The sequence below is a fragment of the Pelecanus crispus genome, chromosome 1 (genome assembly GCF_030463565.1).
Source record: "Pelecanus crispus isolate bPelCri1 chromosome 1, bPelCri1.pri, whole genome shotgun sequence".
Lineage (NCBI taxonomy): Eukaryota > Metazoa > Chordata > Aves > Pelecaniformes > Pelecanidae > Pelecanus > Pelecanus crispus.
The window spans coordinates 225,093,777-225,109,278 of NC_134643.1; the positions used below are offsets into that span (position 1 = coordinate 225,093,777).

The window sequence follows — 15,502 nt, forward strand, 5'->3', positions numbered from 1 at the left end:
TTTTTTTTTAGCCCAGCAAATGAATTATTTAAGTATCAAAATTATCCTGGAAGCGATCACGTATTCCTGATTCTGGCTGCTCGACAAAGCAAACAAACCACGTCTATGACAAGACTCTAATCTGTCTTCTGTATTTGCCGTTCTTAATTCAAAGGAGAAAAGGCTGTAATATCTGGGGTTTTTTAAGATGACAGTCAATTATTAAGAAATGATGCAAACAGTTTCAGAGGGCTTTACTGCGATGGGTGACTAATGCGGTTCCAGATTACCCAGTGCAGAACTCAGCTGCAAGTTCTCTTTCCAAAGATGCAGAGCGAGTATAAGTGAACATCTCTCGATTGCTGTTCTCTACAGATCTTGTACCGTGTAAATGCACTCATGAGAACGCGATCTGGGTGGCAATAGGAAAAATTCTCCCCAAGAAAACTGTTCAGTTTCTTTTAACTTAATACCGCTCCGGAGTAACCAAAAATAATAACTATTCCGTTTTGTCATTATTTTGGAAGCAAATCTTAAGCCTGGGAACTTATATATGCCATAAGTATTCAGTTACAAAGGATCATTCAGTAAAAACTTACCCTGCTGGAAGTCTCCAGTAAAAACTGGAATGTGTTTTGTACAGCTTGGCACGCCTCTAGTTCAGTCCTGCTGAATGCCATTAAATAATCCTTAAGGTGATCATATACATTTCCATCAAGAACCTGTATGAGGGAAAGAATTTGAGAAAATTAAGAAAGAAATGAAGTTAAGCAATGTGTACTTCTGCGTATGATGTATTAATATTTGTGTTTAGATTTGTCAGATGCTCATGTAACTTCTTTTAACGCATACTCACCTGGAATTATTAGCCTGGACAGTGACAGGTGGACATCTTTCATTTTTGACAAGGGGGAATGACAGTGCTTTATTTCCATTAGATGGCACCACAGAGCACCGCAACAATATCACGTAATATTAAACTATTTGCATCCAGTTGTGTAATATGGCCATAGCAGAAGAGTGAGGTCAGGTTTGGATAAGTGAATACGCTCAGGGAGATGTCATTTATGTCAAGAAAAGGACCTAGGATATGCAAGGATATGAGGCTTCTACCGGCCAGAGCACTCTTCAAGTCACTGTACCGCGCTCCAAATGACGTTACCAAGACGCTCAACATCTGTACGCTTCAGATAGACAGCTATTTGCTTATTAAAAACTGCTGATCAACAGCTGCCGTTTCACAGAAGCACCGCGTATCTCTTTTGTGCAGAGAAATACCACATACGTAACAAAAATGCGTCGTAAAGTTAGTAGTTACCAGAGGACGACATCAAAGTGCCAACTCAAAAGCCCTGTTGTAACCAGAGCCGTAAAATCACATCGCATGGCCCGGGTTACACGTAGTTTTAATGCAAGTTCTGTATCAAGCACATACGACTTTGCAAGTGACTGGCAATTTCATTTAAATATTCAACTCTGGATACATTTAAATATATATTTTTAATATATTTATTTCAATGTACCAGATTTCATGGAGATCTGTTTAAATAGTATATTCATTGACCTACTGTATACCAGATTTCAACAGACTCAAGAATGCATTTCTATATAGCATTGCATTTGATTATTTAAATCATTTTGAAAAGTCAGGGGGGAAAAAAAAAAGGTGAAATTGTGCAAGCCGTAAGAAATAGTTTCTGCCCCAGCAAAATCAAGCCCAACATTTAAGACGAGGCTAACAGACAGATGTAAAGCCGACACAAATCACTCGGAGCCGATGATGAACAGCAGAAGAGATCTTCCTTCTGCAAAAAAAGTTTCACCCACCACCAGCACATGGCTACAGCAACTGCCAGATGAAATTAAAACTTTACATACAGACATCCTTAGCGAAGGATGCTTTGAGGAAAATAAGAAAATTGCGCGACTGGAATTCTCGTGTCCAAAAGTTTATCTCCAAAATCCACTTCATACTAAAACTGTTTTCTTCATCCTCCACCTACCAAGTGTAAAGTACTTCCTAGCCCAGGCTGATTTTTTTTTTTTTTTTTCCCCCCTTCAACCTTAAACCTGCCTCAAACTTGCTAGTGCAAAAACTATGGCCATCAGAAAACAAACAGATAGGCCGCCGTGCCAAACCAGCAGCAAACATGGGAATTTCTTTCAAGGCACCGGATTTCTTTCAAGGCCAGCGACCCGTATGAAAGGCCGGTCTGGAGGGGTCAGCAGCCAGGGCAGCTACGCGAGGCCCCCAGCCACGGGAAGGCTCCGTTCAGCGAAGGCAGACGAACCGCATGGCTGGGAAGGAGCTACAGGTTAACTTCTCCCGGCTCTCAGAAGTGCTGTCAGCTCTCCCAAATACACCGTCTTACTCAAATAATTACAGAACTTGAGCTTATGGCTGGGATGTTCATCCAGCAAAGATGTCAGGGAATTCAAAACCGCAAAGCCATAAAACCCTACAGCGACGCACATGCGCAGCTTCAGTTCTTGTCTCTCTTGGTACGGCCACAGCTTTACTGGAATCCATCTTGCAACGCGCATTGAGTTCAGACGGCACAGTCCTAGGTTAGCACGAGGATTTTAACACTTCGTCTGCTTCTGTACCGCCAAAGGGATGAGCCCTCGGTATCAGAGTTATACGAGCGCAAAAGTGAGCATCCCATTTCAAGGGCATTTATTTTCACATCGGATACATACAGTCCCGACAGCAGGTCTGCCTCGCGCTTTCAGGGAATACAAACGACGTATAAAATTGCCAAGACTGGTTGTGCTCTCGGGAGAATCGCTGCACGACTACGACAATCCTGCAACTCCCCCAAAACGGAACTTGCAGACTTTTATGATCGAGCGTATCTGTTCCGAAAGCTTTTCAGATCAAACACAGGGCTGGAGTGCAATTCTGCTAATAAATGTAAATAAATAGTTTAAATGTGGCAAAGCAATTATAAATGCTCCCTTTGCGAAGCAGCTGTGATTTTTTCATTCCGCTGTGCTATAAACAAGTATTTCAGAGCTCGCTCCCCCTGCCTTCATATCAAGCCCGTATGTTCTTTTTTATGTTAAACCCAGCAGGAGGGATTCATGTCATTTAACTTAAGACTTCTACAGCGCAGGCATCGACGCTGGAGTTTGTCACTCTAGGTCCTTTTCAGAGTCAACGGCGAGAAGTTGGTACTTCTGCGGTGTGATTCATCTCCCTCTAAGATAGATGGCTAAAATAGGTCAGATGAAACGCAGCGTGCTAAGTGCCCATTCCTCTTCGCTGACCGTAAATAGCGCCCAGACAATTAGCTTAGATACACACGTCTACATGGCGGTCATACCAAGCTGAGTGAGACCAAGCCCATCTCAACACGTGTTTATGCTCTGCACCTATTGCCTACCGAGCATTAGGAGTTAATTCATCTACAGCTGTGGCCTGTAGTTCTAAGAATACAAAAAGATATTTAAGTATTAACTTCATTATTTCCCCACTCCTCTTGCAATGACCACAGCTCTGAAGTTTTGTGTTAAAGCGCCAGCAAACCCTGTGATATAGAGATATGTAAGAAAGATATCTAAGAGAGAGAGATAAGAAGAAAGATAAGAAAGAACATCAAAGCGTGGCAGAACATTAGGAAGCATACAAATCTACCCGCATGTGGAAACGGCATTACAGCCTTTCTCCTTTCATTAATTAAAAGCGGTTTCAAGATGATGAAGTTCTTAAATACCGATAGAGAGCTGCCAGCATTGAAGTTATTAAAGCAGCGCGACACAACACAGGCACATTTGTCAGCCAAGCAAACCCACGGCGAAGCGCGCAGCTCCAACACACGCTAAAAACCTCATCGCTGCGCAGCAAAAGTGACAGCCCCATCACTTACAGGATTAGAGAGCTGGTGGCTTACAAATGGCTTTCAGTGATAATGTATCTATTCATTCTATAAAATGGTAATTATTACATCAAGCTGGATATGTTAATATTAAAACAAAAGATTTGACTTGCTGAGCTATACGATATAAATTAACATTCACATGGGATTTTATCATACCTACTCTGAATCTCATTTACTTACAAAAACTCTGACCCAAACCACTGAACATCACAATTTCAGTTTGAAATAAAAAGACTTTTCAAAATTTCTGATCACACAACTTGAAGAGGAAACTGGAAAAAAAAAAAATCAAAAAACCCCAACACACATTATTTCACTACAATGGCTTTTGTTCTCTTTCTGAATCTCAAAAGATTACTAAATCACTTACTGTATTACAATCAGACTGAAAAACCTGTCTTTTTCCAACCTCAAAAGGAAATCAAGATTTTTTTTTTTTTTTAAACAAATCTGGCATCAGAACTAAGATAATATGAAGTTAAGTACCACAAAATTACCATTTCCAAGGATAGAAAAGAGTCGATGTTATTTAAGAAATACTTTCTTTACAGTGAAATTGTCATCCTAAAGGTAAAAAACTATTTCCCCACCTGAGTCCAAGCTTTAGCAGATAATGGCTGGAATTAGGACTGCCAAAAATTGAAACTGTTAACAAAGGCAATGGATACACAACCAAATTAATGACTGTTTTTGTAAGAAATCCTAGATGTTAATGCAAATCAGTAAGATGACATATGGGAGGGGCAAGAACATTTTTTCTGATTTCAACATAAAGTTTCAAGTACAACATAACATAGTTTTCCTAGGAACCAACTCTCAGTCCCAGTTTAGATCATCATTTTGAGAAGGCTTTTCTTTTTTAATTCAAGAGATTCTATTAAACACTGTAGGAACTAACTCCTATTCTATTCTATTCTAACTCATATGCACTGGCTTTAAGCATTCCTATAAAGATTTCCTCAAAAGCTAAGATGTAAAGAAACCTATTTTAGATATTGTTAGTATATTTGGTTGCCTTTGGGATGTTGCTCTTAATCGAAGGTGATAATGCACGCTGTAGGAAAGACACCGCGTTGAGCATACCACGTTCATTCACGTAACTTACTTCAGGGTCTCTCCACCAGAACATTTACAGGTCTCAGCCACACTCCATTTAAAATTTACCATTTCAATTTGTTGGAGAAGACGGAGCACAAGCTAAACTACGATGCGGTTTTTATTTTAAAAGACTCATTCCTTCTCAAATCCCAAAGAAAAAATGACAATTGTTTGACCCGTGCATAATGCAAACCAGAGACGTGCACAGGCACCAAGGGCGGGTCTTCCATTTTATCTCATTTATTTCTGAACTATTCCTGTTTTCTATTCATGTTTGTCCTGCACAGAAACTGCTAAGCCGGGCTGAAGCTTTGCGTAATGTTTTTACAGTTTAAACTCAGGTGTTCAAATGAAACCTCTCATTTAGCAATCTAAATCCACCAGGCACCAAAACCTGGACCTTACAGTACTAAGTTAAAAAAACACAATTAAAACCACACTTGTAAAGCCACGTGGGTTTTCACTGACTAAGTTACATTAGTCTCATCTGAATCATCACTGCCTAGAAATAATTTTCTATTTTTAAACACGGGCACTTGTTTTTATATATTTTTGAACTCCCTAGCCCTCACTGGAACCCCACTCTTTCGGTAAGATGACCATTGTGGATCAAATGAAATTTTTGTTAGCAAACATCCAACCTTTGGTGAGTTAACGGAACTCAACGGTTTACCTGTGCTCATTTTGCCGACGCCGAACATTAAAAACCTTGACAAATGCTTCACAAGCTGCCCCCACTTTGCCGGAAACAATATAGCTGATGTTGAAGGCAAAGAATTTCCTTACATGGGTGGAGGTAACATAACAAAATTAAGCCTGACCCTGTCCCACCCGGACTATAGTCTGAAAATGAAAAGATAAGGAAAAGTTTTAAATTAACTGAACAAAAATCATTGTGTTTGTGGAGTGATAACTGTTCTATGAAGTCAATGGTATTGCATCACGGTAATGTGACATATTTTCCTGCTTAGTAATCAAAGAAAACCCCTCAAATAAAAAGGGAGATCCGTATCACAGATGCCTTCTCTCTATTTTAGGTAGCCTATTAAGAACTAAAACTGAACTCTTATACCACCCTATTCTCACTTGCATTGTAAACCCTGTTGTGTCTACCCCTCATCTGTTTTGTTTTGAAACCAGCCTGTAACCCATTAAGAACAGGGACTCTATTTTTCATCCCGTATTTTCTGTAACACTATTCTAAACGTTTTCTTACTCAACATTTAAAAAAAACCCCAACATAAATTACATAACATGCATGCTGAGCGAAGCTTTCTGAGTGTTTGTGTTTAACACTTATGCCTATAATCCATTAAATCAACAGTGCGATCTCACGGATGGTGCAGTCTGGGAATTTTCAGTTGAATGATTTTGGTGCATGAGACTCCAAGTGTTTTAATTTTTATATGCAAATACCTCAGAATATAAAAATAAATATCCAAAAGAAAGGTACAATAATAGCTAAACTGTTAACAGGAGTTATTACTATTAAGACATTAGCTTAAGCATCCTTCTGGGTCTCTGAGAGGTTAAAACCAAAAGCAGTTCATATCTATTTTATCCCAAGCGTGGCAATGCATCTCAGATTATTTGACAGTGAAGAATAGAGTATTTTAAAAACTCATCTCAAACTCAGAAGTAATAAAGTCAACAACTTGAATCAGCTGGCTTTGCCGAACTCAGCAGTATTCAGATCAGTGATATGTAACAGCATTTCCCAAGGACACTGGGAGAGAAAGGAAGGAAGGTCAGGAAAACCCATCCTTTTCAGTTAACAGTTACATCCCACAGCGATTTTCCCTTAAAAATGCTGATTCCTGGTAGTAATTTATTCTAGGCATCAATTTCTCCCAATACAGAAGAGCAGCTTGCTTTCTTTAAGTCTTTTTCTTCTTAAATTCTTCCATCACTGCCGTATTTGTCACTGCTGAAACACCTTTCTTCTCCAGCAAGACCTCCTAACATAAAAGTAAATCAGGTCTGTGAGTATTTGTCAACAAAACACGACTTCTAGATATAAATTACCAACGAACTCAAGATCAAAGCGAGAAGTGTCCCTGAACAGCATGCCTGCAGCAACCGTGTATCTGCTGACATAAATCTAGTGTGAGCTTCTGCATTTCTCAGTCATTGCAATCCTGTAGGAACAACTGTCTGCACTGATCACGGTCCTTAAGTCTGAAGCCCAACTTAAAAATGACTGGAAGACTGCTGCCTAGCCTGTCCTTTACAGGCTCGCCATTCGATAAAATCCTCTTTTTTCTGCTAAACCTTATGTGCAAGAAGAGAAAGCTGCTAAGAAAAGCCGATGAGAAAAACCTGCCCTCTTCTCTGGATCAAAAAGTTAGTGCTGGATTTCTTCAGCCTACAAGGAGAAAGGACCATCTAAGCTCAGCTCTGTAAAATCAGAATTTCAAGCTACGCAGTAGTACAGCCCCGCAGTTTGCATCCAATGCAAAGTAGTGCTAAGCTAGGGACATAAAATTATCTGTATCCCAGGATACAGATAGCTTGCACATCCAAAGCTGCTGTAGTGAGAAGCCTGCTTTACAGACATGTCCAGGTCCAACTCAACCTTGGTGAAGCAACACTAGCTAGTTCTGCCTGTGAACATCTGGAATTTAGTGGGGTCCCACAAAAGGGGAACACAACTATCCTAAAGAAGATACATCTGGACAGAGCGAGGAAGCCCTCTGTTCAACTTGGGGCAGGCAGCTGCTACTCCAAATGCAGAGCTACGAAAGCTGGGACCCATCCCAAAGAGGCAAGTGTAAAAAGGAGGATGGAACTGAAACTCTTGGTTTTTCTTAGGCGACCGGTGCCATGCAGCTACCTGGGATGTGAACAGGGAAAAAAGCTCTCTAAATAACAACAGCGTTCCACCAGCATTTCCTCCTTACCCAATGTGTGCATTCCTGTGCAAAATATTGTTCACCTGCTCATGCTGGTCAACACTTTGTAAAAATTAAATACTGCAGCAAAACCTCTCTACTTTTACTTCAATTTCCCAATTAAAACTGCTTTTGATTGCTTCCTCTGCAACGTGGCACGTTCAGCTCTACTCTGGAAGTATTTCAGTACATACCAACCCTAAACTTGGCTGGTGGACAGCCAAGTGTCCTGGGCACCTCAGTTGTCCTCAACACCTACAGCACATAGTTCCTTTGAATGTCAAGCATTGTCAGACACAAAATATCTGCCAAAACAAACAAAAAGAGTAGCAACTTGCAGACATTTTTACTTTGCTAGCCCTTAGTGCACTTACAGCACGCTCTCCTACCTCCACAGCCACCAACCTGTTCATATCTCCTTGAAATGAAGCGGGTTTGGTCCACGAACTCAAGAGTCCCTACAGAAAGATCCTCCGCCACCTCTCCGACTTCTGCTCCTTCTTGCAGTTTCATAGAAAATAATTTTAAGGAATTTTTATAACTGTCTCACTGTACCGTTGCTGTCAAGCTAATTAGCTTCTCCTGTTTCTTTTTCTTTTCTTTTTCTTAAATCAACATCCTGCAGGACTGCATGTTCTTCAGAAGCACATTCTTAACCAGCTGTGAACAAGGAAGCGAAAGATATTCCAGGGACATATCCATACCCCTCAGGAGCAGAGAAACGATAAAAAAATCTGGGAACGAGTGGAAATAAAAAAAAGTAGACCAAAAGGTAGGAAGATAATATGATGAAAAAGGCTGCAAAATGCATAAAGAGTCTATTTAAATAAATGAAGGTTGCAGAAGCTATCTTGAGTTTCCTCCTCTCTTCCTCCAGCCTAGAGAAGGAGCTTTCATCACGGCAAACATGGAAACAATAAACACTAGAAGACAACAAGTGCCCTGACTTCTGTTTGCTTGCCTTTCAGCTCGCTGCTCATAAACACACTTTGCACTTTCCCTTACCCCAGAGCTTTGTATTTGCTAGCGTCAATAGTTTTGGGCTTGTTTGCAAGTTCTTTGTTTAGTCACTTGATGATTGTTCCGCACATCAGTTTGTTCCCTTACAATTTAGGCAGGGTTATTGTTTTTAATGACAAAACCTTTGCCGCTAGTGCACTGAAGTCTACTCGGAGCACAGAAAAACACGGAATGGCCGCCAACCGCATGCCCATCGCCCTCCCCCGATCCAAAGTCCCTTTAAAACAAGTATAACCAAAATTAATGATAATATTAAGTACTCCTTCTAGATTTGCCTCCACAGATCTCGTGGTAGTACCCTGTAGTTGTCACATTTAATGATGAGGGTCTGGTAGGTGAACAGAGGCACTGAAGGAAATCTCCTTTGGACATTCTTCTTCTTTATTTCTTTGGAAATAACTCTTTGCCCCATGAGGCAGCCAGCCATGAGAGTTACCTAATGAAGACAGCATTAAATTAACACTTCAGGGCTCAAGAATAATTCCGCTTACATCAGTGAGAATACCCTGATGTAAGATTGCCATAAGAATGGAAAAAACAGATCGTCAAAAATTCTGCTGTGTAACCTTAAAAAACACCTGGACGATGAAAACAGATTCTTTATAACCTAGAAATACACCTACTTTTCCCAAGAGTTTTTAAGTGTCATCTCCGAAGACTTCTTGGACCTATGTTGCTTTTTCTTTCATAGCACTGGAATAAATCCCAAGGGGATCCTTCTTCTGACATGACTAATTTTCAGTAAATTGCACAGGTGCATTCATCTTTGCTTTTGTACTTCCTCGTTCTTGGGGGGGAAAAAAAAAATTCTGGCTCAAATCCGACACTCAGAAGGCGGCTTTGTGGCAGAATGTCACCATCGCGTTATCTTCATAGCTGAAGAGTACTTGATACTGTTCCTGCCAGTAATATTTGGCTTCCTTCACATGGAAAAATGGATATTTAAATCGTTCAGCATTTTGCCACTGATTTCTGCTATTCAAGGATTCTTATGCTGACCACATCATCATCATCGTAATGACTGCTGAACAGCAGTGGAGTATGTGGTCTGTCTAACAACTACAGCTGGCTTTCTTATTTTTTTCTTCAGTAGGAAAATGTACCCAACAATTAATTATTCTGTTGCTCAGTTTAAAAAATATATGGGTTTTTTTTGCATAATTTGGAAGGTAGGTTAAAGAAATGTACTTTGCTCAAGAATGGGCTAGAACCACGACGATTCTTCAGGATTTAACCACACACAAACACAGACCCATCTCCAAGAAAGCTCCTGAAATTTCCCCTTATTACAGACTTCCACTGTGTCAAAGGTGTGGACAAGCAAGACTCCGTATCAGCCTGATACTATAGATGAAACACCCTTGACTCGGCCACACCAGCTCTTCTGGATAAGTCTCAAAATCTTCTATGTTCTACAAGAGGACAGACTAAGGAACAGAAACCTTAAACTGACACAAATGTGCATGTGAAAATGTATTTCATACCGAATCCCATGTTTCTTAATAGCTAAAAATACTCCCTTGGCAGATAAAATGCATAAAAAAGTGTAAAAAAAAAATCAGATACTGATCATATGCATTCCTCAGGAGCTTTTTCTCTTTTGCATCCTTCCATTTTTTAACCATCTATTTTGCCATTGCTGTTTTTACTTTCTGTTCAGTTGATTCAATCTCTATATTATCATTTTAACAGCAGGTAATTTTTTTGTCCAGTGTGCTTTTCATTTACTTCTTCAAATAAATGCATTGAACAAAAACTTCCCTGCTCCAACACAGGCTGTTGCTCCCAATTGCTATTTGGATTTATCACTTCCATATGTTTTTTTTTTTTTCTGTGCATGGGTTTAAAGTTACCTGTCACTTCCAGCAAACTATTCAGTGAACAGGCTTTTCAAAAGATGTTCTTCTAAGTTTAATGATGGCAATATTGCGATATTAAAAACATCAATAAATTTTACTTATTATGGAGCATTTTAGATTCTTATCATGCCAAGGAGCCATAATCTGCAGTTTGACGCGGTCCTACAAAATGTAACATTGTACGGTCTCATCCACAACACAAAGGGTCTTTTCAGGCTAACGAAGACATTTTCCAACTCAAATTAAAATGCATTTTTAAAATTTTAGATTAAAACGTCAATTAATTAAACAGTATGAAAAGGGCAGAGCATATTTCATAACGCAAACCTCACGTTCTTGAAAAGGCACTCTACTAAAGGATTACTAAATGCTCTTTACCTGTCATACTAAACTTTCAGGACCAAAACAAGTGAAACTATTTTTAGGAATTTGTGTAATCAACACAAATGAGCTTAAAAGGAAAATGGCTCAGAGTCGCAGTACTGCGATCATTGTAATAATTATAGAATCATAGAACAATGAAAGAAATGATCTCGAACAATAAAGGAAAAAACATCATCGGGGTATGCCAAAGGTACAGCAGCTGCACTGCAGCATAGAAGATTAATTCGTGTTTCCCAAATATCGCCTGGGAATTCCACGTGCCAATTATGCTTTATTACTTTTAGTAGTCCATTCCCATTTATTCCCAGGGGAATCACGCTAACAATTTATGCATGCACTCCTTATAAGCACCAGTGAGTGAAGAGAAAGAGAATTTTAGTCTGAAGTTTGTAATTAAAAATATTGTGAAAGGTTTCTCCCTTTTAAACACATTCCCTTCAACCCCGACACAAAGCCTGGCACAACCCAAAACTTTACAAGCGATATTCCTAAACAAGTATTGATGGGTTCATTGGTTCTACCATTTTCTCCAGAAGCTGACAGTATTTTATAAGCTTCTACTATTTGATACACGACAGTGATGGGAAACAAAAATCAACAGAAAAGTGAACAAAATGGGATCCGGTGGTGTTAAACTACCTTTTAATTAAATCACTTCTTAAGCGTGGCCTGATTGGAAACACCTAAATATATTTTATTCTCATAACATCATTTGATGAACGTAATTGCAGTTAAGTAAGCTTCTTGTCAAACTTGTTTCAACAGCGCTGCACAGTCTATGATTAAGACTCAAACCTTTTTTAAAAATACTTAATTTCACAATAATACCACTCAGATGTCCTAACGACACTATATCGTCAGACTAGAGCAAGCAATGTTTAAATCACGTAGGAAGAGATGTCCCAAGAATCTGGTAGGCTTGGGATTTCTTTGATTCAAGGCTATCTTTAATACCTAGTCTTTGCCACTAAGTAAATTGAGACTTTCACCAAAGTTAATGTGATGAACGCTGTCTCTGATATCCCCTTTTAAATTTGAAATGGGGCTTGCAGACCCAACCAGATAGCAGGGTCTGCGCTAAACGTGAACGTCAACGCACAGAATTTAAATAGAGACATTCGTACCTGAAATCACATATGCATACCATAAAAATACACTATAATGATCCAACGGAATGAATGCCCGTTGAGAAGAGTGAAGCATGACACAAGTGGGTCAACTATTGAAACTTGTTAAATTACTTGGGTATACACATAGTCACAAATATTTGTGAAGATTTCACTTGGAAAAAAGATGCTTCTCACTCAGATTTGCTGTCTTCTTTTCATCCACCTTTTTCTTAGGACTCCATATCTTTTTAAATTTCTCTTTTAATAAACTGAATTCTCATCTATTAAATTAAAACATTATATCTAAGGTCTAATATAAAACACTGAACGATTTGATTAATAGGAGCAGTTTAAAAATTTTATCTCTATATTCTTTAGCTGGAACTAGACACCTCATTTCTACCTATCTCCACATACCCGTTTTTATACTTCAGTCAAAAGCAGCGTCTCCAAATAAATATAGGCACGCAGAAATCAGGATATTGTCATGATTCTTTCAAACACTTTTTCTTCCAGTACCTTTAGATCATTTTCAGCTCCCCTAACTTTGCGTTATATGAGATTAAAGCCCTTGAACCCAAACATTTAAACTTTGCTGAAGTTTTGGAAACGCATTAAGATTTTTAAGAGGCACTAATTGAAGGGTGCTGCTTGATGCTTTTGGGCGATGCTGCTGCCAAGGGGGAAGCGACTGCACGCACAGCAGACGGGGTTCTGATGAATCAGCCGCACCAAACAGGTTCTTCCCATTAACGATGAGCAATGCTGGATATACAAGAGAGACGTTATTTCTTTTAATTAGCATTCAAATCCTATGAGCAGTTACCTTAGCGCTTCAATAATGTGCAAAACATTACAAAATCATATCCTTATTCAGTGGGACTATGCTGTTCCAGCTAGTCAGTCGTTCAGCATTATGGATCTAATGAATCTACTGGTAGGGAATATTTGCTTCCCTTCCATGACAAGGGCTTTATCCTAGCTATAAAGCCTTTCTAGCAGAGATGACAACTTGAACAGATGGGAATCTTTTTTTTCCCCCCTGTACGAAAACTAGCAGGTAGATGGACAAATATTGCAGGATTCCCCTTCCTCCTCCTCCCTTAACTGAGCTTTTCAGCCAGCTTTCCAATCAATTATCTCCCTAGCAATTTGTAAATGCTAAATAGGAATTTCTTGCCTCCTAATGCCCTTCTGTGCCCTAATTCCAATGGCGCATGGATCAGCTCCACTCATTTCCTTTCAGAGAAGCTCACAGTGAAGGAATAATTCTCTCTTTCGATACCAGTTGTGCACCCCATTCACTGCTGATGGAGCCCCGAGCTATTTACTGACCTCTCAAAAGGAGCTGAAACCCGATGTTGGGTGTTGCCTTTTGAGCGTGCGCTGCGAGCCACGGCACCTGTAAAGGCTCACAAGCCCGAGCCCAGAATTCAGCTGCAGGAAGGGATCCCAAGGCAAGAACGTTTTCTAACGACTGTGCCAAAAATACAGCTCAAGGAGCCACTGTCCATGCAGGCTATGACAACTGATGACCAGCTCCTCACCTCCATCGATCCGTAGTGGCAAACACCTCCGCTGTCAACAAACAGACTCATGAAGAAACAGAGAAGCAAAGCTTTTGAAGCTGGAAGAGTAAAATGTATCTCACAACTTGACAGCCATACCCTATGTAAACCTTCGCACTTCTGTAAAAACTCTTCCCAGGTTTGCCTCCCTCCAGGGTGACATCAAGATGAAAAAAAAAAAAAAAAAAAAGATTAGAAGCTATTTTTCCAGTAAGTTTTTTAGGATTTAATTATGCTTCAAATTCAGTGTGACATTTTCCATCTTACCCTTATTGGGCTTGCGCTATTTTGGGTCTTATCTCCCCCTTATCTCTCTAAATCCTTGTTTCATAAGTTAAGTCACTCAGAAATGTTTTCTCCTGCTGTTGACGTACAAGACACTACATCAGTCCTCACAGTCTCCATCGAAAGATGGTCATTACACCATGTTTTGCCGCCTTCTAAACGACTTTCCATGTTCCTTGAAGACAACAAAATCTATAGCAAGTCTGTGCTTCAAACACTTTGTAAAATTTTTCTACCTTTCCTAGAGGCTTTGGTAGAGGATTAAAAACAGCTCATCTTTGCCACTAGCTCCAATGCATCCAGATGACCACTTTCAATTTGCACCCTATATTGGCTAAGTTTCATCAAAAATGAAGTATCTAGCAAGATAGCCAGACAACTAGATATTTCATTTTTGACGAAGCAGCAGTTTTTCACAGAAATTATTGTTATTATTATTATTAATAATAATAATAATAAATTATTATTATTCTTCACAGAAATGGATTTCACTTCAAATCATCCAACAGAGCATCAACATTTTCAGTACCAAGTCCATTATCACTTTGGTCCTAAATAACCACTCTGGGGGCACAGGACAGCTCGTTTCTCATACAGAGAAGTCCTACAGACTGCCGTTCAACTTACACTTAGTCCACCATTTCAATAACGCTTGTAGTTTAATATCTCATTTAACAGGACAAAACTTGTGCACACGCGTTCAATTTTAAAAACAGTACACGAGCTTTTCACATAGTTTCAATGTAAATATGTGTAAATTCCAGGTAACTCACTGAAACATCGGGTGGTTACAAATAATAGCAGATAAAAATGCTGAGGAAAAAAGTATCTCTTCCCTTGCGTCTTCAATTCTTCAAGTGAATCCAGAGTTGCTAAAAACAAAAACCCCCAACCAAACAAAACGCCGTGAATGATCCGGTCGGGATGCCTGTCTCCATGACTTCTAAAATAGGAATGTCGCGTGTTTCTAGTTAAAACTTTTCAACGTAGCCCCACCTGCCTCCCAACCGGAGCACACCAGGTGCTTCCTGAGTTTGGTTATTTCTCTGGGCTAGCTACAGAGCGACTCGAAGGCATGCAGGCTGCTTTCTGGCAGAGCGAAGTATTTCGGGAACTGTTCTTATTGTATTACAGCGCAGCTTTGAAACAAGATGGCAAAGTTTCATTTCCTGTTCAAAATGGGTAGTTTTATGACATTTGACAGAAAAATCTTGAAGCCTGATCCAAATCCTACATGGTTTCTACATAAAATCTTTAAAAGCCAAGAAAACAAAAAAAAAAAGGTTTTAAAGTTTTCTGTTAACTCCTTAAACTGGATTTCTCAACAAGACCTCCCAGATTCCTGTTAAGTACCTCCTTCCTGATCTTAACCCTTGCACTGCTTTCCTTGTGCCCTCTTCCTAGCAGCGATTTTGACATTTTTTTGGC

At 39.5% G+C, this 15,502-nt stretch overlaps 1 protein-coding gene across 1 annotated transcript in view; it reads right to left on the minus strand.

Annotated features, from left to right (window-relative positions):
• FCHSD2 (FCH and double SH3 domains 2) overlaps positions 1–15,502 on the minus strand; it is a 174,926-nt gene that overhangs the window by 42,005 nt on the left and 117,419 nt on the right. Inside the window, exon 9 of the mRNA XM_075722744.1 lies at positions 579–701. Coding sequence (XP_075578859.1) covers positions 579–701 — 123 coding nt within the window. The remainder of the gene's footprint in view (positions 1–578; positions 702–15,502) is intronic.